We start from the raw sequence: 25,118 nt of genomic DNA on the forward strand, positions 1-25,118 counted from the left end.
TGCTTTTCCACGAATAATAGAGTTTGTTATTGTCTAAACACTTAATATATTCGCGGTTGGTTAAACTAAATTTGGTATTCAGCGCATGCGCCGGTGCAAACCGCTTTCCACGTGCACGGGCCCCACGCCAAAATAACGAGACCGCACTGTGCATTTAATGAAATTATATATAGATGCATACATATACCTTGAAATAATTACTACCATACTTACTTTACTAATACGAACAGTACGTATTAGTAAAGTAAATATGGTAGTTATCCCGAATCGTTATATACACATTGCTGACATACTACTATCGATTGACGACAATTGTAAATTGTCAATCAGCAATATATGAGAATTAAGTCGATACATTTTTTACCAAAAAGTGAGTCAATCTAGTGATTAGTCGAATTCCTGTTCCAGCAACAACACTAACTGCTGTAACCTATTTACCGCCAGACCCTTTGAAGATCCTTCGCGAATCGCGTGTAGCAAAAGCGATACAAGAAAAATAAGTCACTGTAAATTTAGGATTATAATATAAATACTTATAAACATTAGTGCTTATGGCTTTTGTTTTTTTTTATAACTTCACTAGACTAACAGTACTTTTATTGTACGTTTATTACGCTTTGAAAATTCTAAGGTCCGTAAGGCATGTGATGCGCCTGAACTCTGTACAGTCATATCGGACTTGAATGCCATCGGAATCAATCAAAAAAATCAAAAAAAAAATCAAAAAGGGAGAGGAGGCCTTAGCCCAGCAGTGGGACATTAACAGGTTACTGATACTTACTGAAACAAATGATTGAATTAATGGTGGTAAAAAATCCAAGAATTGGCTCTTAAGACATATAAAGGTGAACTCAATTTTAAGATAAAAATGATCAAGCTTATTCTATTCGTATTCACGTTATGGCGTTAACAATTATACAGACATGCTATATAAAGATTACCATTTAATATCCGATTTTTTTTTCGTTTTTGAATAAATAAGCAACGCTTAATATATGTTCGTTCGTTATTTAATGTCTGATCTCTAACCTGCATAAATTCCGCTTTCTTGGGTAAATACAATGAATTAAAATTCAAGGCGTTGGTAGATTTTTGTAAATAGGTATTAAAATTTTTGTTATATGTAAATATAAGATTCTATTTCTCGATATTTCTACGGTTTAAATGTTTTCTTTTTTTCTTGTTTTTTTTTTTATACGGATTTTGCGTATGCGTATTTTTATTGCGTATTGCGATTGCGTATTAGTACTAGATGACATCAGTCGAAGTTTTCATACTAATAAAAAATGTTTCACTTGCAATGTTGTATGTTTTAAAGGAATTGCTATTTTAAATTTCAATGTGAGCCAACCTACTTGTGTCAGATGAAATTGTATCACAAATGTATCCAATCGCATTAGAGCATCGTGGTGGAATAAGCTCTCCAACCCTTCTACTTCCAGTAAGTCTACGTTTAGAAAAATAACATTTACAGACTGCCTTTTAGCAACTTTAAAGATTAAAAAAAAAGTATTTTTTAATCATTAAAATTAATATTGATACAAACCCTTGTTACATTATAAACTTTAAATTTTCCTCAATAACAATTAAGTTATCGATAGTTTAAATTAATTTGCTTTAAAATATTTATTAACTGCGTATCATGGTATAGTACATATCCAAAGTCATATAATAAATTAAAAACCTAAAAATGATATTATGATCTTTGTTATAGCTAATATACGGATGGAAATGGTATTTCTAATCTTAGCATATCAGTTTTACCTTTTACGCGAATCGTTTTAGCTAATAGAAACAAATAGCTAATAGGTTTACCTGCATTGCGACTATTCAGGTTCTAGTTAGAGACTGTACGGGTAATTTTACCGTCGCTGACCGTTTACTCTGCCGACAAACAGTTATACTTTGTATTGCTCACCATCTCAAATCACATTGCTAAATGTTAAAAAATATTGCACATCACATTCTGGATTATTCCTCAGAATGGTATATGGCTATCCATAATAGAGAACCTATCATAGACAGGCTGGCCGAACTTCATCCAGACCAGCCTAGGATTCTAGAATCACTAGGATTAAACAATTAAGATAAAAAAATTGCAATCCTTTAAATTTGATTGTGATGCTGTCTGGAATTGAAAACATACAGACATATAAAATAGCAAACTATAAATCGATAGGAAGTTACAACAAACGCATAAGAGAAGAACGTCTGTAGACTCTACAAGACATATTTTGTCAAAAAAAATTTACAGTTTTATACTTCTGATAGTATAAGTGTCATTGGGCGAATAACCAGTTTCCTCACGCTGCCTCCTAAATCTTAAGGTAAATATGGTGTATATCAATATAACATAGAGGAATCAGAAAAGTAGTTCAGGATGATACAAATCAATCATATTCTATTTATATCAACATTAAAAAACCAAGTGCCTATCCGGAACTAACAACGAGACGCATTTAAGTATGTACACGTAGTTCATCTTATACATGGCTTTGGGATATTTATGTAATATATAAAAATGTATATTAATGGAGAAAACTTTGTAACACAATATGAAAAAAAACTATTAAACCAATACAACTTCGAAGAAGGTTTTAGTAATAATATTATTATATAGCGCTTCGCAGTTTCACCCATTGTCGTGGCAAACGTGAATTTAGTCTTTTTGTAGCTTACAAATAGTCTGAATTTACCCGGTTAAAAGTTTGTCAACTGACAATAAAGAACACAGAACCATTTAGTCCTATAATATAGAATATATACATTCACACTTCAAGCAGCCAACATTGCTTTTTACAGTTATAACCCTACGATTCGGCAATACTATTAAATAACAAAGATAAACTAAATTTAACCTATAAAACATAAACGATCAAAATCAACATGAAATTTATTATTTATTCCTTTATTAGGGTTTACGTTCTCGATAAGCTTTTATCATTAATCAGTTATATTATGGTCGTTAAGGGCCATTAATAAATCATTCAACTCTGTAATTCCAAGTCTCCGATTAAAGACAGGAGAGGACCGGATCTATATCCTGTACTTCTATATTTCCCGCACGACAAATGAATTATTCATAATCTTCATCCGAGTGTAGTCACATACCGAAAGGGAAGACGCTAAGCTTTGGATCTTTGCCCACGTTTTATATGGAAACTTATCCATATCTCTTTATCAAGTTATTTCAGACATATTAAGACTCACGGCTGGCGGCATGCCGCTAATGTCAGGTTTGCGGATCATATTGAGATTTTGAAATATATAATCTATGTATTATATTTCCATCCTAATCAATCTTCAGGTTTATATTTTCAATGTAATTTCTCAATCGCTTGTCTTTAATTGATCCATTCACTTGTCTAACTTCACAAATTACATATTTATAGAAGACGAAGATATTTAAATTTAAGTGCAATAGAGAACCTATGTTCAACCTTTAATAAGTTATTTATAGATGAAACGTATTTTTTTTCCGATGTAAATAAAGTAGACATTGTTTATGTATTTATTTATAAGATTTTACTTTGTAATGATCCGAGCAATATCGTTGCTACTATTAAGGTAAGAGCGGAATTCTTATAAATCGTTTTAAAATAATTGATTACAGCTTTGTAGACTGCTAAGGCACCGTCGCTTATAACCGATGCCCTAAAATGGTCACTTTCAGACGTTAAAGTACCCAAATTAAAATCACGATGAAAAATTTATGGATATTATCCATTTACTGATTGCGGGACCATGACGGATTTTCACTTTGTCCAAGAAATGGAAATGTCTTTATATATTAATGGGTGGAACTGGTTTCTGTCAGACTGTATATTTCAACATTTCTGTTCGGTACTACAATTATTGCGACTGACTGAGCGATTACGTTGAGTGAGTGAGTGAGGGAAGTAAAGATCTTTAATGAATGCTTAATGATTTATGACGGTTGAAGAATAAAAGCATTAACGTTGGCCAAGTTATACCTATACTTTTGTATCACAAAGACAATCTTTGTGTATGAATGCATTATCATCTGATAGTAATTTAAGGTGTGCTTATTATTTTTGGCGATTCAGCAATAATTAGATAAAATAAAATAAATGCAAAGTTACAGTCTAAATGTCCCACTGCTGGACATCTTCTTCAGGTCGGTGAATATACATGTGGCAGATATTAATCCGACACATGCAGGTTTCCCTAAAATGTTTACTTACGAGATTTAAATCCAATCAGCATTTGTTACTTTCAACAAAACCACATAAAAGGAGTTCTTCAATAGAACGTGTATCTACAAGCTTACACAATACCGATAGTTATAACATGTTTGAAGTTAAAGTGGGTACGTACGGTAATCCTATTAAAGCATCGAGATCAGCCGTCATGTGAACAGTCGGACAGGCGCCGCTGGTTCTTTGTGAAACACCGTGATGGACGTATGAATTGAATTCACGTGCGACTCCTTCCGAGATATGGTAATACGGTTCTCCGGGACATGTTGCCGGTGATGTATTAACGGTTGATGAACTGTAATGATATTTGACAATAATCGTTTTGTAAATGGACGTTACGCCTAATTGGAGTCCCAAGTCTGATCATGCCAGCAAGTTCTTTAAAGTAATTTGGTTAAATGTCCAAAATGTTAGTACCCAAAATTAACTTCTTTTTTATTTGTTATAGTTAGGAGAACTGGCAAGTGGGTCACCTAATGTGTCAGTAACACGTATAGACCAGAACACAACAGTACTAAGTATAAGTGGTTGTTGGTAGAATAATTTTACTGGTGGTAGGGCTTTGTGCAAGCTCGTCTGGGTAGGTACGACCCACTCATCAGATATTCTACCGCAAAGCAGCAATACTTGATATTGTTGTGTTCCGGTTTGAAGGGTGAGTGAGCCAGTGTAATTACAGGCACAAGGGACATAAAATCTTGGTTCCCAGGGTTGGTGGCGCATTGGATATGTGAGCGATGGTTGACATTTCTTACAATGCCAATGTCTAAGAGCGTTGGTGACCACTTACCATCAGGTGGCCCATATGCTCGTCCGCCTTCCTATTCTATAAAAAAAAAAAAAAAAAAAAAATGTGAGGTGGTACCTCCCAGAGGAATTTACATAAAGCACTAAACAAACTAAGGTGTTCATTTCCTTCAATTATCATAGCTAGACATGTTGCTGGATAGTCCAATATAAATAAACTAGAACCAAACATCGTGGTTTCGACACCAGCAAGCATCCCAAATTTTTAATTTGCTTAATTATTTTATTCGTTTTCATTATTTAATAATTGTAGCTTCGAGCAGGCTCGACTGTATAAGTAACGCCCACTCATCAATTATTCTACCCCCGAACATCAATACTTTGTAATTCTGTATTCCAGTTTGAAAGGTTAGTCTGCCAGTAATTACGGGCTCATAACATTGTTCATGGAAACCATGGGGTTAGCGCTGTATTGACGGTATGAGTTATATATATATATATATAGACAGTAGCTGGAGGGGTGAATACTTAGTATCAGCGCCCATTACATATTATCTTTCGACATATCGATTTATAAATTACTTTGTTGAATACACGTATAAATATTAGAGAAACAGTTGTTAGGTCACGTGATCAAGGATTGAAGGACTGTAAAGCAATTGCGTCTATCTGGATCGAAGACTTTTGTCTTATCTAGCTGGTGTCTGGTTATCTGCTCATCTTCCAAAAAAAATTAAAAAAGTCTATATTCAAGTATTCTAATATATTTCTCCTTATGTGCTTAATAACGCACAACTTGGCTTAATGTCTTTACTCATAGCTAACGAGTAAGGATCTTAAATTTCAATGAAGCAATAGTGGGGCGGATCGTAAAACGGTTTATGTTTCTGGTCACGTAACAAAACAGTACGGGAAATACGCCTCGGCGTTTCCGAAGGTCACTTTTCTTCGGCTCTTTAATGTTTTTTTAATGGTTCACGTTGCCACATGCTACCTATGTCTCGGTATTTTTTTTTTTTTATGTTATCAATTTAACTTTAATAATAATTCTTGAGTCGTTTATTTAATACTGATTTGCCTATAAATACATCAGCTTACTCTTAGAAGTCATTAATTAAATTTATTTATTTTATACAAGAATAATATATACGTGATAAAAAAAAACTCCATGTTAGTTTGAGTTTTTTCAGGTAAGATATACACAAATATATATAGAATATATACATTTGTCTGTTTGTAAAAGCCGAGATGGCCCTGTGGTTAGAACGCGTGCATCTTAACCGATGATCGTGGGTTCAAACCCGGGCAAGCACCACTGAATTTTCATGTGCTTAATTTGTGATTATAATTCATCTCGTGCTTTACGGTGAAGGAAAACATCGTGAGGAAACCTGCATGTGTCTAATTTCACTGAAGTTCTGCCACATGTGAATTCTACCAACCCGCATTGGAGCAGCGTGGTGGAATAAGCTCCAAACCTTCTCCTCAAAAAGAGGAGAGGAGGCCTTTAGCCCAGCAGTGGGACATTCACAGGCTGTTACGGTACATTTGTCTGGTGACAGTATTTCTTTTAAATGTGTAAGTGTAAAATGAAATACCAAACGTGCTTGTTAAAAGCCTTCTAAAAAATTTTTTTGATTTATAGAGTTTTCAAAGCACAATCGTTCTTTTAAACTGTTTTTAAAAATTGAGAAAATCAATATTTCTAGAAACTGCACAAATGTTGGCGGGCTGTTAAGACTTTTACAGCTAGGTCGTCTAAGTTTAGTTCGGTTTCAACGTTTGACCTAAATGACACAAATCGATTTCCAATTCCAGTAATAGGAAAGAAACAGCTTTCAAGCTAAAGTTCAAGAGTTCTACATTTTTCGACAAAACCGTACGAATATTTACGGTTTTGTCGAAAAATTCTTGGAACACTCAACATAATATTACATTTTTCCTTTATAAAACACCAGTAAACGAGAGAAAATCCAAAGGCATACTTACAATATTCTGTTATTGTGCAAAAGTTCTATTGTAATTGGACCATGGCATGCAATCAATAGCGTTACCTCATAAAACACCCTCATGCAAACATTTAGGTCACGCAGACTTTGTTTTAAGTCCAACCCACTGCAAACCTACGTCTATACCACCATTAAAACAATGTTGATACCATTTTTATAACCAGCATTTAATTTATTTTTTTATAATATATGAAGGCGGGACGGGCACATGGGCCACTCGATGATAAGTGATCACCACCGCTCATAGACATTGGCAAAAAATGTTAACCATAACACTGGCTCACTCAACTTCAAACCGTAACACAACAATAGTAATATTGTTGTCTGGCGGTTGTATATCCGATGTGTGAGTAGTATTACCATATTATTTACAAGTATTTCGTTCCTTGGGCTTAGATTACATTGAATTATTTTAGTAGTTAGGTTAACTATCGTTTCAGAAAAGTTATCTAGTTGCGCTTAAACTACCCAAAGTACCGTCATTATTTTGCTTAAATGTTCAGAACACTTTCGTAAATTAAATTTACTGAAATTATATATTATTCATCAATAATATATTATTTTATTACTATATAAGCTACTAGTTTTCGCCCGCATGTGAACGGGTTCGAGGTGTTATATAAGAAGCGTAACAAACAAACAAACTTAACGTCGCATTTATAATATTAGTATTGCAATATTACGTCAATATTTTTCAAATGACAATTGCTTAATATTAAATTAAATATTTGTTACAGTTCTGCTCAGCGAGACTATACTGCCTGACGATAATCTCGAAGACAAGACTCTTAAAATAACAGATTTTGGTCTCGCCCGGGAAGTGTACAAGACCACCAGGATGTCAGCCGCGGGCACCTACGCCTGGATGCCGCCCGAGGTAATTATCACTAACTAAAAATAATAATAATAATGTTCTCCAGACCGATTTCGGCCATGGCGGCCAATCTCAAGAGAGATTAGCCAACTACGCAGGAGATATTATAGTACACAAGTGTGTGTGCAAACACAGGTGCACTCGCTATTCTTTCACTCTTATAATCCGATGGGACGGCAATCCGACACGATCGTAAAGAGTTCAGGCGCCGAACCAACGGCTTTACGTGCTTTGGAGGCACAGGAGTTTACACACTTCCAACTTCCAGACTCCGAGATGCTATTGAGAATTTTCTGACAGAAAAACCCAATAACCTTTTATTGGCCCGACCTATAAATTGGCGCCAGGACCTTCGGTTCTGCGGCCTTACATCAAGCCACTAGACCAACGAGGCATCACTAAGATTGTAGAAACTAGGAATTTAAAGACATTATAATTTTTATTTTTTGAATATATGCGTGAATAACTTATGCGTGATTTTGAGGTACAAGTGCACTGTCGTGTGACACTGTAGTGTTTTAGTTTTTTTTTATATAATCGGTGAATATGAAATAAAAGTTAACGAAAAATATATTTATTGATAAAAAATATTCTTATTTTATATACATATAACACCTTAGTCCGTCGGTTTATGTGATCTGCGAATGCACAAATAGAAAATGAATGAAAGTAACAAAACACATGTTTCGTGACGTTCGTATGACTATCGTAAGAAAGTACGTATACGGGCATAAAACCATCAATTATTACATAAAATCAAAATTAAAAATATGTTAAATATCACCTTCATCCTTTCATCTCTTCAATTATTATAGTCGCATATCACTTTCTGACAAATCCACGATTGTGTTCTGTGGCTGACGTGACTGAGTTGCCTGAGTTGACTGAGTTGCCGGGAGAAGTGTTGACGTGTTTACGATCCTTTGTATTAGGATAAACATATATTAAATTACATTAAAATTACTATTGAGGATATTTCTAATAAAAATAACTAATAACTTTGTAAATACTTATTATTTACGTTGTATATATCCAATTAGTAATGACGACAAAGATGACGGTAAAATGTCAAGAAAGTGACTTGTTATGTAACTGAAATAGCATTGCGCATGTATTGATTCTATTTAGCACTAACTTAATACTACAGCACGCGTTGTGATGCGGATATATTATAAACTGCTTTATAATAAAGTGGTAACCACTTACCATCAGATTGTCCATTTGCCGCCTACTTATATAACATAAAAAAAGCTGCGGCGATATCTAATAATACAATAAAGTATAAATAGAAAACCTTCTCCACAAAATAATACAACTATCTATATGCCTACTTTCATAAATTAGTCAAAGCATATCGAAGTCTATTAATCTCAAACTGCTATACCAAGTTCCAAGTTTATATATGAGATTATCCAGTCGTATGACGCTGGTACTATGACAGAAACTTATAATAAAATTTCCAATTAATCGAAGAGCATCGTTCTGGCCGTTTACTCGACAATAACTATTTCATCTTTAATTTGATCGTTTCATGCAGAAAAGTTCCAACCAAGAACAACACCAAGAAACGTCGTTTAGATTGAAAAGAAAAAAACAATTTTATAAATAAAAAATATATTTTGAACAGTCTTTAAAGTAATATACATAAAATTATACTTATATACATATATAGAGTAACATAGTTACGTCACTATAAAAATGGTTTTCTCTTTTGAACTTAATGCACCTCTATGCTTCTGTGAGTTGAAACGATTCTGCACAAGGCGGTCCAAAAATATTTTCCTATTTTGTATCATAATTGACCTACATACGAAATATACTTAGAATCTTTTGAGGATCGTAAAAAAAATCCAATTGAGGGGGTATAAGATTAAATTAAACCCATCACCTTTACAGTACCCCTGACAACGTGTATGCAAATTTATTGATGATGAGTTGAGTAATTAAGATGTGAAAGCCTAACAAACAAGCAAACAAACTCGCTTTCGCATTTATAATATCAGTTAGGATAGTAGCGTGATATCAACGTATTCCATATTTTCATTAAAGGTGATAAAGAACTCGACGTTCTCTCATGCGTCCGACGTGTGGTCCTACGGTGTACTTCTATGGGAACTGTTGACGGGCGAAACGCCATACAAAGGAATCGACGCCTTAGCAGTAGCGTACGGAGTCGCAGTGAACAAGCTAACGCTACCCATACCAAGCACGTGTCCGGAACCATGGAGAGTGCTGATGGAAGGTAATAAATATATATCTAAACAGCGCAATTTTTAAAGCATTTCCTGCCTTGCACAGCCACCAGCTTTCGCCGGCGATTTTTCCGAATCGATATCACATCGAAACTTTCGAAGAGCGTATTATTTCCTTAAAAGCTGGCAAAGCACTTGTAACATAAAAAAAATTCATAGCTCCCCTTACATCATTCAAGTAACAGACATTAGATGTGCCAATGTTGGACAAAAGCTTCCTCGATTTAGGTTTGGAACCAAGCTGCCAACGTAGATGCTCATGTAGCAGAATTTAATTCGACGAATGCAGGTTTCCTTTTAATTTTCTTTTAATGCGAAGCACGAGATAAGTTCTAGCCTCTAAGCCATGTTGGTCTATTTAAGTAAGTCTCATTCAAAGCCTTAACCAATAATTACTTAATGACAAATACATGAAAGACAATTTAGAATTCAGTTGACCTTTTCACAACTATTTAAAACTAACCCATGATCATGGGTTTAATTCCGAGCAATTACCACTGAATTTTTTTGCTTAATTTATGTTTATAATTCATCTCGTGCTTGAATGCGAAGGAAAACATCGTGAGGAAACCTGCATGTGTCTAATTTCACTAAAATTCTACCACTTGAGCATTCCACCAACCCGCATTGGAGCAGCGTGGTGGAGTAAGCTCCAAATCTTCTCCTCAAAAAAAGGAGGAGGGGGAAGTCTTAGCTCAGCAGTGGGACATTCACAGGCTGTTACAATTAAACTGATTGATCTCTCTTTACTTTAAAAAATATTTTGTCTATGTATTTATGTAGGGAATAAAATCATGCGGCTGAATTTTAAAACAGTTTTAACCAATCGGATGGAGCTGTAATATTACACTTAAAATTATTACTTACAGATGAATTGCCGATTAAGGTAACGCCAAGAAATGAACGTAATTACAATTAATTAATAAATGATATGACAATTAATGAGATGGATTTATGAGTGGAAAATTGTGTTTCAACACTATTAAAAAATAATTCGTTTAGCTTACGGATAGTAGAATTGTATTTATTATCGTCATACATGACAGCTACCATATGCTTGCTGCTGAGTTTTACCACCCGTAAGCAAAACGAATCGTTTCTTGAATATACATATATACTAAGCGAACTTAATTTTTTGATATGAAACAAAAATCTTAGTTTTTATTCTGTCTAAATATATATGCATTAAATTGTAGCTTGCTGGCTCTCCAATCCTCGCGAACGACCCTTATTCCCCGAGATCCTGACACAGTTGGAGAGGATCAGGCAGTCGGAGTTCACGCGGGCGCCTCACGAGTCCTTTCACACGATGCAAGACGGCTGGAGGCTGGAGATCGAAGAGGTTTTGCGTGATCTCAGGAGGAAGGAGAAGGTAAGGCGTCTGAGTTTTTAGGAACCTAACTTAGGTTCGAAATACCGAGTTGTTATCTTATATAGTCTATTTTATTGGTAAGTGTAAATATAAATAAAAAACATTCACCTTGAATTGACATGATATAATTGGTCGAGATCTAGAATAATCTAAGTTATTCATAATTAACGAATCCTGAAAAAAATCCTATTGAATATATAATTATAAAAAAAAATTAAAAAAAAATTAATGGAATGAATGAAAAATTATAATCTTATGATACGTATGAGATAGCATGGTATTTTATAAGTGCGTTTATTTTGTTTCGTCGTGGATTCACGCAAAAATCAATATTTTTTTATAAAGTTTCACTAAATTTTAGTTGATAGTTTCAGAACTTGGCTATATAGTATGTTTGTATATAAATCTTTTGAGGTGTAGCTTATTATGTAAACATAGTCGCAAAATATATTGTTTGACCGTTAGCCACTTTCCAAACAGACTAACAGATATACGAACATTTTATATGTAAGAATTTTAGATCTCCAACGCATTTGAAAAAGGCCATGACAGCGTTTATCAATTTTAAATAAGTCACATTCATTATTTTTCAACCAACCACACTAAAGCACTACTGTGTACCCTTCCGAATTCAACGGCGTCCTAAGCCGAGGTCCGGCCTCACAGGAGGCACCTTTAGGACGTCCGTCTTTCTCGAGCCCGTCGTGTGGCTCCCAACATCCGGCTGAGTTTAACTGGCCCATCCCGCCCGGTGACGCTGTAGAGGCCAGTAGGGCCAACAGCAATACACAGTCCAAAAAAAGTACGCTGTACATTATATTGTATTTGTCGAAAATTTAGCAACGGTGTGAAGACATTTTGAATATATATAATATAGCTATATTATTTTTATTTAATTTGATGTAACCTTATAACATTGTGTATAAAGAAATATTCTAAAATTAATTTACCTTTAAATAATATGTATGTATACAATAATGCGTTGAATGGAATGTTACCGATTGTATTGATTTCATATTACAAGTAATACTCGAATGTCTGCGAGTGTTTATATACATTTGTTCGTATTATTAACATTTGGCTTTGTTTTTCCTCAAAACGCTTACATAGGAATGCAGAACTATCGAAGAGGTTAGTGCTATATACTGTAAGCTTCGGTTAAACTGTTTTGTCTATTGTATATATATTTACTATGTTATATTATTACTTGTCTTTATTATTTTAGTATTTAGTTATCTCATCACCATTATCATCAACATCATTTGCTTGCTCTTATCCCTTTGATGATGATGTTCTGACAGAAAACTATTTCCCGATACGATCTGGTTGCTGTTCCTGATTTTATAAGAGGGATTAGACAGCGCGCCTTTGTTTGCGGACACACTTGTGCACTATATGTCGTGCGCATATATTTAGTCTGTCGAGAGATAGAAGTAGAAGAGAACCTTCACCGAAGTTGGTCAAGAGGACATCATCATCAGCCATCATAAAGATGGACTTGTTAAATTATGGTATTGAACGATAGAAAAAAAACCCTTAACGATACTCATAGGAGAAAAAGTGATAAGATGAGATGTGGTGGACTCTTCATAATCTGTCAGAAATCACACTGCAATAAGTGAACTCTCAATATTTATTATATATAATTTATATCATTTTTTGTTATCGGCTTTCAAAATTAACATGCCATATTTTTAATGACACAATGTTTAAATATACAATTTAAAATCGATTCCAGGAGCTACGTTGTCGCGAGGAGGAATTGACTCGTGCTCAGTTACAACAACGTCTAGTCGAGCAGAATCTGGCGCAGAAGGAGAGGGAACTGGAGATGAGAGAGATTGATCTCGCAGCGAGGGAGTTGCACATACTGATCGTTGCGAGCAACATGTCGCACAGTCAGCCGCCACAGCCTAATAAAAGAAAAGGTATAACATAACTATAACTGGTGTACTTTCTACTAGAAATTTATGTTTCATCGTTACTATTATAATTGACTCATGAAACTTCAGTTTAGATATTTTCTTTACTAAGTCTATACAACTATTGTTTGAAGAAATACAGTTATGTTATTCAAAAGCGTCATTTTCCATGAGTTTTCGCTATTTCTATGTGGTAGGGTTTTGTGCAAACCCACCTGGGTGAGTGAGCTAGTGTAAGTACAGGCACAAGTAAGTTAGTGATGTTTTGGTGATTTAAGGAATGGTTAATATTTCTTTTATTGCGAATTTCTATGTGCGGTGGTAAGCGCTTACTATCAGACCCATTTGAGCGACTGTCTGCCTAAAACGTAAAAATAGGTTAGGACAGCGAATGACAGTGATAAATCAGTCCAGCAGTGCGATTTCTTAAGAACTCATTTTATTACTCATTTGTGAAATGTTGTCAACTGACGGACACACACAGGAGAACGCACGCATGCGCGTTCACTCTAACGTACACACTCGTTATTTATTTATATATACAAAAAGGGTAGATGAGTTTCCAGTCAGAATTACTAGTAATTACTAGAATTACTAGTTTATAATTACTAGTAATTTATTAATGTGCTCCCATAGTTCTTCAAATGATGTAGCTCATTCATGTTCCAGGCAAATTCAGCAAGATAAAGTTGCTCAAGAAAGATACGATCTCGTCTCCGCTCGACTTCCGGCACACCCTGACCGTGCGACCCTCGGAGGACGAGTGCAGCGTCAAGCAGCTGGTGGCCGTCGCCAAGGACACCCCGCCGGGATCACCCGCCATCATGAGAGCCATCGCTCGTTAGTATTTCGTATGTCGGGGAGACATCTGGTAAAAACGTCCCTCCGAATTATATTTTTGAGACTCATATCACATACTCCTCGAGACCAGATCCGGGAGTCTGGGATTTTGGAAGCCGAAGTCACACAAGTCGGTAGTTTTAATCTACCGGCCCCGGGGAACCCTGCAAAGGGTACCCGAATCCCCGAGGAAACAATTTCAATTCGAACTCGCCCCAGGAGCGAAAACGAGCTCCCTCGCTTGTCTCACGGCCGAGGCCTGCCCGCAGTGCCGGCGGACGGCGTGAAGGGCAAGACGTGGGGCCCGTCCACCGGCCACCAGCGCGCGCGCGCGCACCTGCCGCTGCCGGCGCTGCGGCCGCGCGCGCACCGCCCGTCCACGTCGGCGCCGCACCTGCCGCCCGCCGCGCCCGCGCCGCCCGGTAACCGCCCCCTCCGCCTTACTAACGCTCCGCAGGTCCGCCGCGCCCGATAGACACTCGATTTCTCTTTTCCCGCCGACCGTGCTCGCGTGGTCGAGCGGGCGTCGGCGGGGCGCGTTTGCTTTTAAACGATCGTCGATCTCGCCGCTCCGGTCCGAGGCGGGGCGATGGAGTCGACGCCTAACGCTAAGTAACCCCCCCCCCCCGGGCCGCAGGCTTAGCGATAGGCGCGATCGAGGACCCGAAGCGAAAACCCCGAAAATCGAAATCGCAAGTGCGAGCGCCGAAGGCCGACCTCGCCAAGAAGCGCAGCGGCAGCCACGACGACCTGCTGCGCGAGCGGGAGCCGCGCCGGCACCGCTTCCTGCTGTGCTCCGCCGCCGCGCCGCCCCCCTCGCCCCCCCTCGCCGGCCCCCTCGCCGCCCCCCTCGCGCACTACGACACGGTGTTCGACGCGCCGCCGCGCAAGCCGGACGTCAAGAGGAACTTCCTGAAGAGCATTCGCTCCAACAACCTGGTGGGGCTGCTGGCGGTCGCCGGCGGGCTCTCCTCCGAGACGACCGAGCTGCTCAGGGACGAGTGACGTGTCCGGTCGGAATCGAATCAGTTCTCGTTCTGGAAACGAATCGATTGGTTACTCCTTTCTGTTACATAGTTTATGACGATTATACGATACCGTTTAGATATTCTGTGAATGATCAATGTTATACTAATATCCTCAACTTCATATCGGTTTCGATCGGATCCAGCGATACTCGTCTCTAAGCGACATTTTTAATCTGTAAATATAAATAGTAAATGATGTTCCATGGATTTGATATTAGTACGTAAATTAGATTAAGAATAAAAAATAAATAAAAAAAGACTTATTTTACTTAGGAATAGCTTTAAGATCAATATTCGTTGATTGTAATATTTTTCGCTCTCAGAGAAATCGCTACGAACACGTAAGTTTATAAATAAATTATTTTTTTAATTTTGTTTATACAAAGTATGTAGAAAAGCGAATTGAGACGGGCATAATCGATTTTAGTTTTATTGTATTGTATAAGTAGCGATTTCACTCGAATAAAATATTTGTGTAAAAAAAAAATGCATGAATTTAAAAATCTGTGTTTAATCTGTGTAATACTATGATTTACGCTGCATTTATCTCACTAGATATAATTTAATATTAAGATTATGTTATTATTTGACGATATGTACGCACGTACGTAGATATCAATGATTTGTGTTCATATAGCAATTGTTTTTTAATTAAAAATCGAAATGGCATAAAAAAAAGTTTCTCAAAATTTTGGTTAATGTGGTATAAACTTAGGTTAGTTTATTTAGATATTTATCGCTTAAAAGACTTAAAGGTGAATCAAAATCGTTCGACTGAATATAAAATAACATCTTGCCAATTCTAAAACATTGTAATAGAGTAATGCGAACGGTAACGGTAAAAAACTAATTTAAAAAATATTAATGTTATTCTTTTGCAGTTTAATCTGTGGTTTTATCAAAAAAAAATTTTCTTTTATTTTCTTGCTGCAAAGGAACGTCTCAAGATAGTCTGCCATATCCCTGTAAGTACATTTTAATTGAATTTAAATATTATATCAGATGAAAACAGCTTTTATCACAATGCAAAAGAAACTAGTATAAAAATGATTATTTTTTTTTAAACATTTTATTGGATGACATGTCACAAACAGTGCATTTTAAATAATCTGTACGTAATGTGAATTGTTGCAGATTATATACATATCAATGTAATTTAGTTATTTTTTTTTTTATTATTTAAAATTAGAAAGATTGTCGTGTGATATTCGAATTTGTGCATTATCTGTTGATTTTTTTTTTTAGTATTCGTTTGACTTTTATTTTCATTTTGTAAATTGTAAGCATTTGTTTGCTTCCAGCCTGTCTTCATATAGTTAGTTAAAGATAAGCGCTATGCATGCTTCTCAGTTCATAGTTAAGCTATAATCGATAAGTTATAACTATATATGTATTTGTCGTACTTACTTATTTGTTAGTTCGTATGATAATGCTTCGTCTCATATCACCATGTGGCACGCTTTCAAATGTTTACAATCGTTGTGGTGACGTGTAAGTGAAAGTCTATGGGATTTTTTCAAATACATTTATTTTTATCATTTAACAATTTCAAATATTTCATGAAGTTCAGACGACGGAATCGTATAGGCTTTCAATATTGACGGTAGGTGAAATTTTATGATAGTACAAATCTTTCCGCTGTAACATTCGACGGTAACAACCTGTGGTGGTGGACGCGACAAACACTAGAGGCTCCGATGTCGATTAATATAGTCTAGAACTATTAATAAGAATACACAGATTACTTTGCCCTTTGTAAAAGTTTATGAACAGAAACTCTTCGGTGATCTGGTTCTCTATAGTTATTATTAATTATTATTATTTTTTATATATCAAATAAACCTTTTCCATAAAATCAACTCTGGTGTATTCTTTTAACATGGGTATACTAATCAATATAGAAACTAACAAACCCTTTAACAAAAAAAAAAAAGAGAGAAACGATATCTTATCTGTGGTATGACAATGATAAAAATGCAGATTAAAAAACGGTGAAGGGTGAAACTGAAGTGAATATAAAAACAGCTTGCGCTTGCCTCACTCCGGCTATTTTAATCGGGAGAGATGTGAAGATGACATTTAAAAAAAAGATAACGATTAACAAAAATAATAAGTGCCTATGAAAAGTTTATTTTGCACATGTAAGTATAATAGTTTTATTATTATTATTATTATATGATATCCTCCATGTTGCTCATTATTTAGAATGAACTGTTTGGCATGCGTAGATATATAGTAGATTAATACACACAGCATGTAACTATGAACACTCGTAGACCTTAGTGTTTTTGTTAACATATTTTTTTTCCTGTTTTTAAACTTTAAATGTGAAATTGTGTCTAAAATGTCGTTATCGTTTAGTCTAAAATGTTAATTTTGTATTTTTTTTTAAATGTATATTTTAGTACTTGTCAACAATTTAATAAAATAGACCATGTCGATTATAATGTTAATATGAAAATTGTATTTAAAACTGCAAATTATTTAGTTAATTCGTTTGATTATAATAAAGACAAATATTAAATTATGTTAAATTACAGAAAGTTTTTATACATTATAATGATTGTTATAACATATTATAAAATATAATTATCTAACAAAACAAATATTAACTCTTCTGTACTTTAAGACATGTTAAATCATTTGAATAGTTTTCATAAACTAGCTTGTCGGATTCATGAATGAAAAAATGTGAAGATAATAACATTCAAGTATTTGACAAAAACGCTTCATTTTACTCAACAGTTCGTTTCAATATAACTTGTATGAAACGCAGGCAAAGCTTTGGACACGTTCGTTCATTATACATACAATAAGTTGTATGTTCACGGATTACATAAAAAAAACGAACAAACAATTGAGGTCATCTTTTGACATTTCTTTACATCCTATTTATACTGATATTGAAGCGGACTTAATAAAGAATTTGCTTAATAATTTTCAACTCTATTTACGTTATCACAGAATTCATTATTACACAGCACGCACTAGTTATAGTACTAACCTATGTTTTCCATTCACATAGGTTGTTTTCTTCCTTACACAGACTTCAGTCCCGACGACTGGGGGCCCGAGTACCCTCTGAGTTCGTCTTCTCGTTATTCCATACCGATGCCCACACTATACAGTACGGAAGGTGAGTTTTACTTATTTATACATAGTTATTTTTTTACATTAATAACATCAATATTATATTTTTGTTCACAGAATTAAAAATAATTGTTTTAAAATGACAGCCAGATAAATGATAGCGAGTCTGTTACTCCTAGCAAATTAATTTTTATATTGTGTACTTTACGAACATTATTTTTTCTTGCAACCATTTATCAGCTCCTGCCGATCGATGCCGATATAGCACAATAATTGTGCTATATATATATATATCTTGTCATTTTTATTCATCGAATAGAAATGCTTATTACGTCGTTGATGAATGTATCCGTTTGCAGGCTACAAGTACAAGAAGCCCAGTATCATCGAGCTGGTGCTGTACAACCTGGCGGCGCTGCTGGGCGGGGTGGCGGCGGGCTACGACCTGCGCGTGTCCAACGTCAGCCCGCTGCACCCCACGCTGCAGCCGCACCGGTACCTACCCTTGTATTCTTTCATAGAGATATGCAGCCCGGTCGGTGTACCTACGGTCTTACAACGCGAACTCAGATATGATATGTTTTTTATTCATATAATAATTATGCTGATTCATTCACCATTCAAATTGAAATAGTTCTGAGTCAATGAACAACCCCCCCCCCCCCCTTTAAAGATTTTTTTGTCTTGATTTGTATACCTAACACTATTTTGTTTAATTTTTAACGACGATATTTGTGGTTTATAATACAGATAAATAAATGACAATGTCGATGTTCACAGGCCGGAGCTGGAGCCCGAGGTGGTGTACGAGGGGTACGGGTTCGCGCACAACACATACCACGGGCCCGCGCGACACCTGCGCGCCCCGCTCAACGCGCTCACCGGGACCGCGGTAAGTGGGGCCCTTTGTAGAAGTTCCTCGACGTTTATTTGAGACTAAATAAAAAAGTTTTATCCTGCAGAGTATTTGAAAATTATTTTTATAATGAATGATTTTCTGAACTTAGGACGATCAGACTTTTCAAACCGAATATTTTAATTATTATATCGTACTGTCATTGCCCATTAACAATCTTCGAGATATCAATTTTCGACGATGCATCGTGTAACGGTCGCGTCACGTTCCAGCTGCCGAGCCTGCAGACGGAGGAGCAGAAGCCGCTGCGCTTCACGGACTCGCCGTCGTCGTACGCGCCGTCCGCGCAGGCCGCGTCCACCTCGGGCCGCGGCACGGCGCACTCCTCGCAGGCCTCGCCGCGCCTCGCCGACCTCTACCTCGACTACCGCGAGCACTTCCAGCCGCCGCCCGAGCGCCTCGACCTGTTCTACCGCGCCGACCCCTTCGACGAGTTCGAGGCGCGCTCGCCGTCCGACTCGTCCGCCGGCGACTCGCACGCCGACGAGTCCCCCTCGCGGCGCTACTGGGCCCCGCGGCCCGCCTGCCTGGGCCCCGAGCCGCCCCGCCTGCGCTCCAGCCTCAAGAAGCTGCGGCGGCCGGGCTCCCCCCCCGCGCCCACCCCGCCCGACAGTGCGAGCGAGACGGACAGCAGCTACGCGTCGGCGCGCGACGCGTCGGGCTCGGCGCGCGTGCGCTTCAGCCCCGCGGCGCGCCGCTCGTAGCGCCGGCCCGGCGCCTTCCGCGCCTACCTCGTGTGACGGTGCCCGCAGCTCGTGTGACGGTGCCCGCAGCTCGTGTGACGGTGCCCGCAGCTCGTGTGCCGGTGCCCGCAGCTCGTGTGACGGTGCCCGCAGCTCGTGTGACGGTGCCCGCAGCTCGTGTGACGGTGCCCGCAGCTCGTGTGACGGTGCCCGCAGCTCGTGTGACGGTGCCCGCAGCTCGTGTGACGGTGCCCGCAGCTCGTGTGACGGTGCCCGCAGCTCGTGTGACGGTGCCCGCAGCTCGTGTGACGGTGCCCGCAGCTCGTGTGACGGTGCCCGCAGCTCGTGTGACGGTGCCCGCAGCTCGTGTGACGGTGCCCGCAGCTCGTGTGACGGTGCCCGCAGCTCGTGTGACGGTGCCCGCAGCTCGTGTGCCGGTGCCCGCGCCTCGGTGCCCATGGACGCCCCGGACCGGCGCCGTGTGTGTATTTGACGTATCGTGTAAATCTATTATGTCATGCGTTTTGTACAAAAAAGATCAAATGGTGGATATTTTTTACAAAGATATCGTAGTAAATGTAGTTTTAACGTAGGCAGCTTTTGTATCCCCCGTGAGTGTAAATTAGAAACGAACGTGTACCTCGTCTGGATTTCGCATATTAGCATATCCACATACCGATATTGTATCTGATATTAGTCTCCGTGTGTCGACACGGAACTCGCGCGCGTACTCGGCCGACGGGTGAGACTGAGTGCGGGTCGGGTGTCATACGCGATCAAAATTAATTATAGGGTGTATATCGAAAATTTAATATTAAAACTAGCTTTGATATTATTAGCAAAAAACCAGTGCCTAAAGTATGCAGGAACGGTTTTGAGAGATTTGACGCGAAAAGTAATTCTTATGATAATATCGATCATTGGTATTCCGAGACCAGGCCAGTAACACGCTGTATAAAGTTTTTTTTTTTGTTTTTTTTACGTGCAATAAGGTAATTATTTGCGTCCATATTAATTTTATTTTTTGTTATAAAACAAATATATTAAATAACGTCGTGAATTATCAGTATTTAATGCAGTATTCGAGATCTATGCAGTAATAAAATATAATTTGTGTATATATGATACGAGCAATCGCCTCAGTGCCAATATCGCCGCGTTTTGTTTCCAATATGTTTAATTAACATATAATTATAAAACACTGTAAATAAATAAATTCACGGCGCGTTTACTTAAAAAAGCTCTAGTCTTGAATTATTTTTTATTTAATATTATAATCTGGCAAGTATTGAGTAGTTACGAATGACTGGCGGAATTGTTCCTCACGGACTTTTAATTATGTAATTTGGCATTCCATTGTTTTGTGCAAACCTAACATTCCATATTGTTTGAACGTGATATTATGCTCAGTTAAGCGTTTTAGGTGAATGTATTGTAATCGAAGGTTCTGTGTGCCAATAACAAGAGATGGGAGATGCCTTAAATCTGTAAGTTAAACCGACAAATAAAAAATAGATTAAGCTTTTTACATTGTCTTATTATTGATATGCCCTCCTTTATCCTCCTTGTAGCAGTAGTCTCGAAGTAATGTGTTATAAAATGTACCTCATATACTAAACTAATAAGTACCTGCCGAACCGACGGCAGCGGACACTGGTGAAGAGGACTAATGGTGTCTACCAAGGAGATTCTGAATTACAACCTAAAAATGGCGACTCATAAAAGAGATGATGGGATTATGGTAAGACTGGCCGAATGCCATCGAGACCAGAGGAATCCAGAACTTAGTGGGAACTCCGTTGTCTTGCCAGTTGAATTGGAGTTTTAAGAGATATAATAAAATTGTGTTACTGAAATTTATTTATTTATTTAATAACATTAATAATCAAATGACGTTGAAAATTGTCTGTTGCTGTTTTAAATTGTAAGTCGACAACTATTTAATTAAATAAACATCCTGGAAGCAGACTTATATGAATATTTTAAGTGGCTGGTAAGTTACTCGTAGTTATAAAAAACGCTCTATCATTTGAGTCGACGCACATAGGCGTATAATATATACTGATAGTATATAAATTTGTTGCGTCAATGATGTTCACAAAAAAAAGGTTAAGTAAGAGATTGAGGAATATTAAAGGCGTTACCTTCTCTCATCGGCCTTATAGAAAATGATAGCAGATTCGTTCAAGAGTACAACTAAGTGTGTTACTGTGAGCTCTTTCAAATCTTACTAGTCTAGTGTTTTGTACTTAGTTAAGAAATATTGTTTTTATGTTTAATTTAATTCATTAATAGAAGAGACCGATTTGAGCAATCCTTCAGCCTAGTGACTAGGATCTCTCTTAAAATATATATTTCTTATTTTGAAGGAAAAACTTTAAACACATTCTCAGTTTTGCGTTATTAAAATGTTCATCAAATTTTAATTTATTGTGATCAAAATCATTTCAAAATATATTTTTCATTTATTTCAGTCATGTAAAATTCATAAACAAGTTTTTGCTGTCGCATTATAGTTAAGAGAGGTTAATTTGTTGTATAAAACTGTGCACGTAGTAATAAAATTAAGAATATTATTCTTTGATAGCTTCATTTGTGATCAACTTCTTTTAAGAATGGAAACAAATGCAACGTAAAAATTTTGCTAAATTTAAACTTGTGCTAAAATCAGCATGAAAAATTATTATAATATAAGAAAAATATTATCATATAAATTAAATTTACATTTTTTATGGAACAAAGTATTTAATTTTAAAAATGTCACAAAGTCTATCACGGTCTGACTTTGGTGCTGTTAAAAAAAGTCAGGCGCTGTCTACTCGCAGGCTTTATGCGACCGCAATTATAACTAAATATGCGGCGTACATGACTGAAAAATCAGTACAGAATCCAAGAGCTATCTCTGCCAACATCTGAGCTTAGTCTTAAATTTTACCAGTATATGAGATAAAACTTTGTTCAATGTTATGTAAATAAACAAGTCGTTTTTTGTCTATTCTTTTTCAGGTCGAACGGGCAGAGATACCACCGTCCATGGACATCTACAACACCAGAGGGCCTGCAGGTACCGGCCTTTGATGAATGAGTAGGCTCTATTTCTATATATAATAAGCACTTGAATTGTCATGTAATAGGATAAACTTGGATGTAAATAAATAAATACGAGCATATTTTAAAGTTTTTATTAATAGTTTATCCAAAATTAACCACAAAGTATATATAGTAAGTACATAAATCGATCATGATTCGGTGCATTTGTTTTACCCGTTTTTAACGAGTTGTTTATTTCCGAACCAGTGGTAAATCTTTGACAATCAATAATCAAGTACTTTTATATTTAATAAAGATTGTTTAACATTAAAAAAATAACCACGTGCAGACATTTATTATTACTCTGAACAACTTGCTCTTTAATCAATGGTAGGGTTTTATGCAAGCCAGTCAGACTGGGTACCACCCACATCCTGCCATTCTACTGCCAAAAATCAATACTTTGATTTGCTGCGATCCAAGTTAATGAGTGACGCATTGACGGAATCGTGTAATTCTTACAACCGAGATAGATCCAATTACGACTATTGTCTTACCGCTATTAAAAAAAAAACAATCAAACAAAATATTGTAATTGATTAAGTATACAACTTTGCTAAAACGCTACAGCTAGTGATGTTGTTTAACCTTTAAATAAATTTACATAATGATTTAAATTGATTGATTTGATTCGACTGTATTGCATACATTAACGTTAAACACGAGTTATATAGAAATGAAAAATGTTTGTATGTTTGTATCTTTGTTTTATTATACTGTATATCCGCATTATATTAATGAGTGAAAGTAGTCGAGATACTAAGTACAGTCGACTTATTTTTAGCTCGACCGTACAAGTTACACGGATTACGGACACCACAAACAGAACGGTCGCTCGTTTCAAATAAAACCTATATCGAGGGACAAATTAGGTGAAAGGTGGTAATAATAAAAACAAATATTGTATAGAAAATCATTTTATTTCATCCTGAATATCTAAGATAATTTTTAGTGCATGTAAAAATATAGCTTATCCAAAAATGTGGTCTAAATGTACTCTAGTTATTTACAATTATATAATAATAATGCAATTATCAAGAGCAAACGTAAATGTATCGTTTAAGCCCAAAAATAATCCAATGGAATACAATACCAGATTATAAACGACTAAACAACAGATACATATTTCATTTCATTCATTAATAGAATTATAATGATAAAGGGCAGGTTTTAAGCGGTACAAGTAAAATTTGAAACCCTGCAATTCATCCAATTGATAATATATTTTGGTTTTGAACCGTGGCTTACATCTATGCACTGGAAATCACCAGAAATATCACAATCATTAAATTATATTTGTGTATAATCTACATCTATTTCATCTTACTTCTATAGAAGTCTAAAATAAGTGTATATGACTAGTGGAATGCCATTAAATGCGTTATAGTCGTCTTCAAAAATATCTTTACAATAAAATCGTCGAACACATCTCACAGATGCAAAATAGATAATTAAACATATTTTCAATCAATATCTTATATTCTAATAAATAAAGATAAATCGAGGCTACACAGCGCCGTTAAACATACAAAATAAAATGAAAAAAATAACCTAGCATCGCAAATGTGAGTAACGCCGCCATACATCGTTCGGATGGCATCGCGCCAGAAATATCCGTTGACCGGCGAATTAATCTTCAAAATGGAACGTAATTTCTCACATCACCTTTGTTTATCTTCTACACACAGCGGACGCTAATAGGATATCGTCCGGTTTTATTGTATTATACACAATATTAATTCACCCGACTATTCAATGTAATTTAGCTAAAAGTTTACACAATCAATTAAATAAATCTACCAAAATTAGGGGAATGTTATTCGAATAAATGAGGATACGGTTTCAGTCAATAAGTGGACAGGCCTCAAGCGTAAACATCATTTAGATTAGTAACCGAGTCACTGAACATTCATTTCATCCTTTATATGATCGTTAAAGTATATATTACATGCGATAGATTAATCTCTTAATATTGTGAAATATATTTTTAATACAAAAGTAGTCAAAAAAATCATAAGCTGTGTACATTAGGAATACAATAGTTTAGGAAAACAATGCCTGAGTCATGTTAGCTG

General features: G+C 36.5%; 1 protein-coding gene across 3 annotated transcripts in view; it reads left to right on the forward strand.

Moving 5' to 3' along the window:
• LOC126769448 (mitogen-activated protein kinase kinase kinase) overlaps nt 1-20,014 on the forward strand; it is a 54,823-nt gene extending 34,809 nt beyond the window's left edge. Inside the window, exons 2-12 of one of the 3 annotated variants that reach the window (XM_050488255.1) lie at nt 7,714-7,853; nt 9,900-10,092; nt 11,299-11,474; nt 12,585-12,605; nt 13,213-13,402; nt 14,066-14,236; nt 14,506-14,658; nt 18,290-18,400; nt 18,714-18,849; nt 19,135-19,246; nt 19,483-20,014. In XM_050488255.1, coding sequence (XP_050344212.1) covers nt 7,714-7,853; nt 9,900-10,092; nt 11,299-11,474; nt 12,585-12,605; nt 13,213-13,402; nt 14,066-14,236; nt 14,506-14,658; nt 18,290-18,400; nt 18,714-18,849; nt 19,135-19,246; nt 19,483-19,974 — 1,895 coding nt within the window. In that variant the 3' untranslated portion in view covers nt 19,975-20,014. Of the gene's footprint in view, nt 1-7,713; nt 7,854-9,899; nt 10,093-11,298; nt 11,475-12,584; nt 12,606-13,212; nt 13,403-14,065; nt 14,237-14,505; nt 14,659-14,873; nt 17,122-18,289; nt 18,401-18,713; nt 18,850-19,134; nt 19,247-19,482 lie in introns of those variants that run through there. The other 2 variants (XM_050488256.1, XM_050488257.1) reach the window with 2 other exon arrangements.
• The last annotated feature ends 5,104 nt before the right edge of the window (nt 20,015-25,118 follow it).

Source organism: Nymphalis io, chromosome 7 (genome assembly GCF_905147045.1).
Source record: "Nymphalis io chromosome 7, ilAglIoxx1.1, whole genome shotgun sequence".
NCBI classification, from domain to species: Eukaryota; Metazoa; Arthropoda; class Insecta; order Lepidoptera; family Nymphalidae; genus Nymphalis; species Nymphalis io.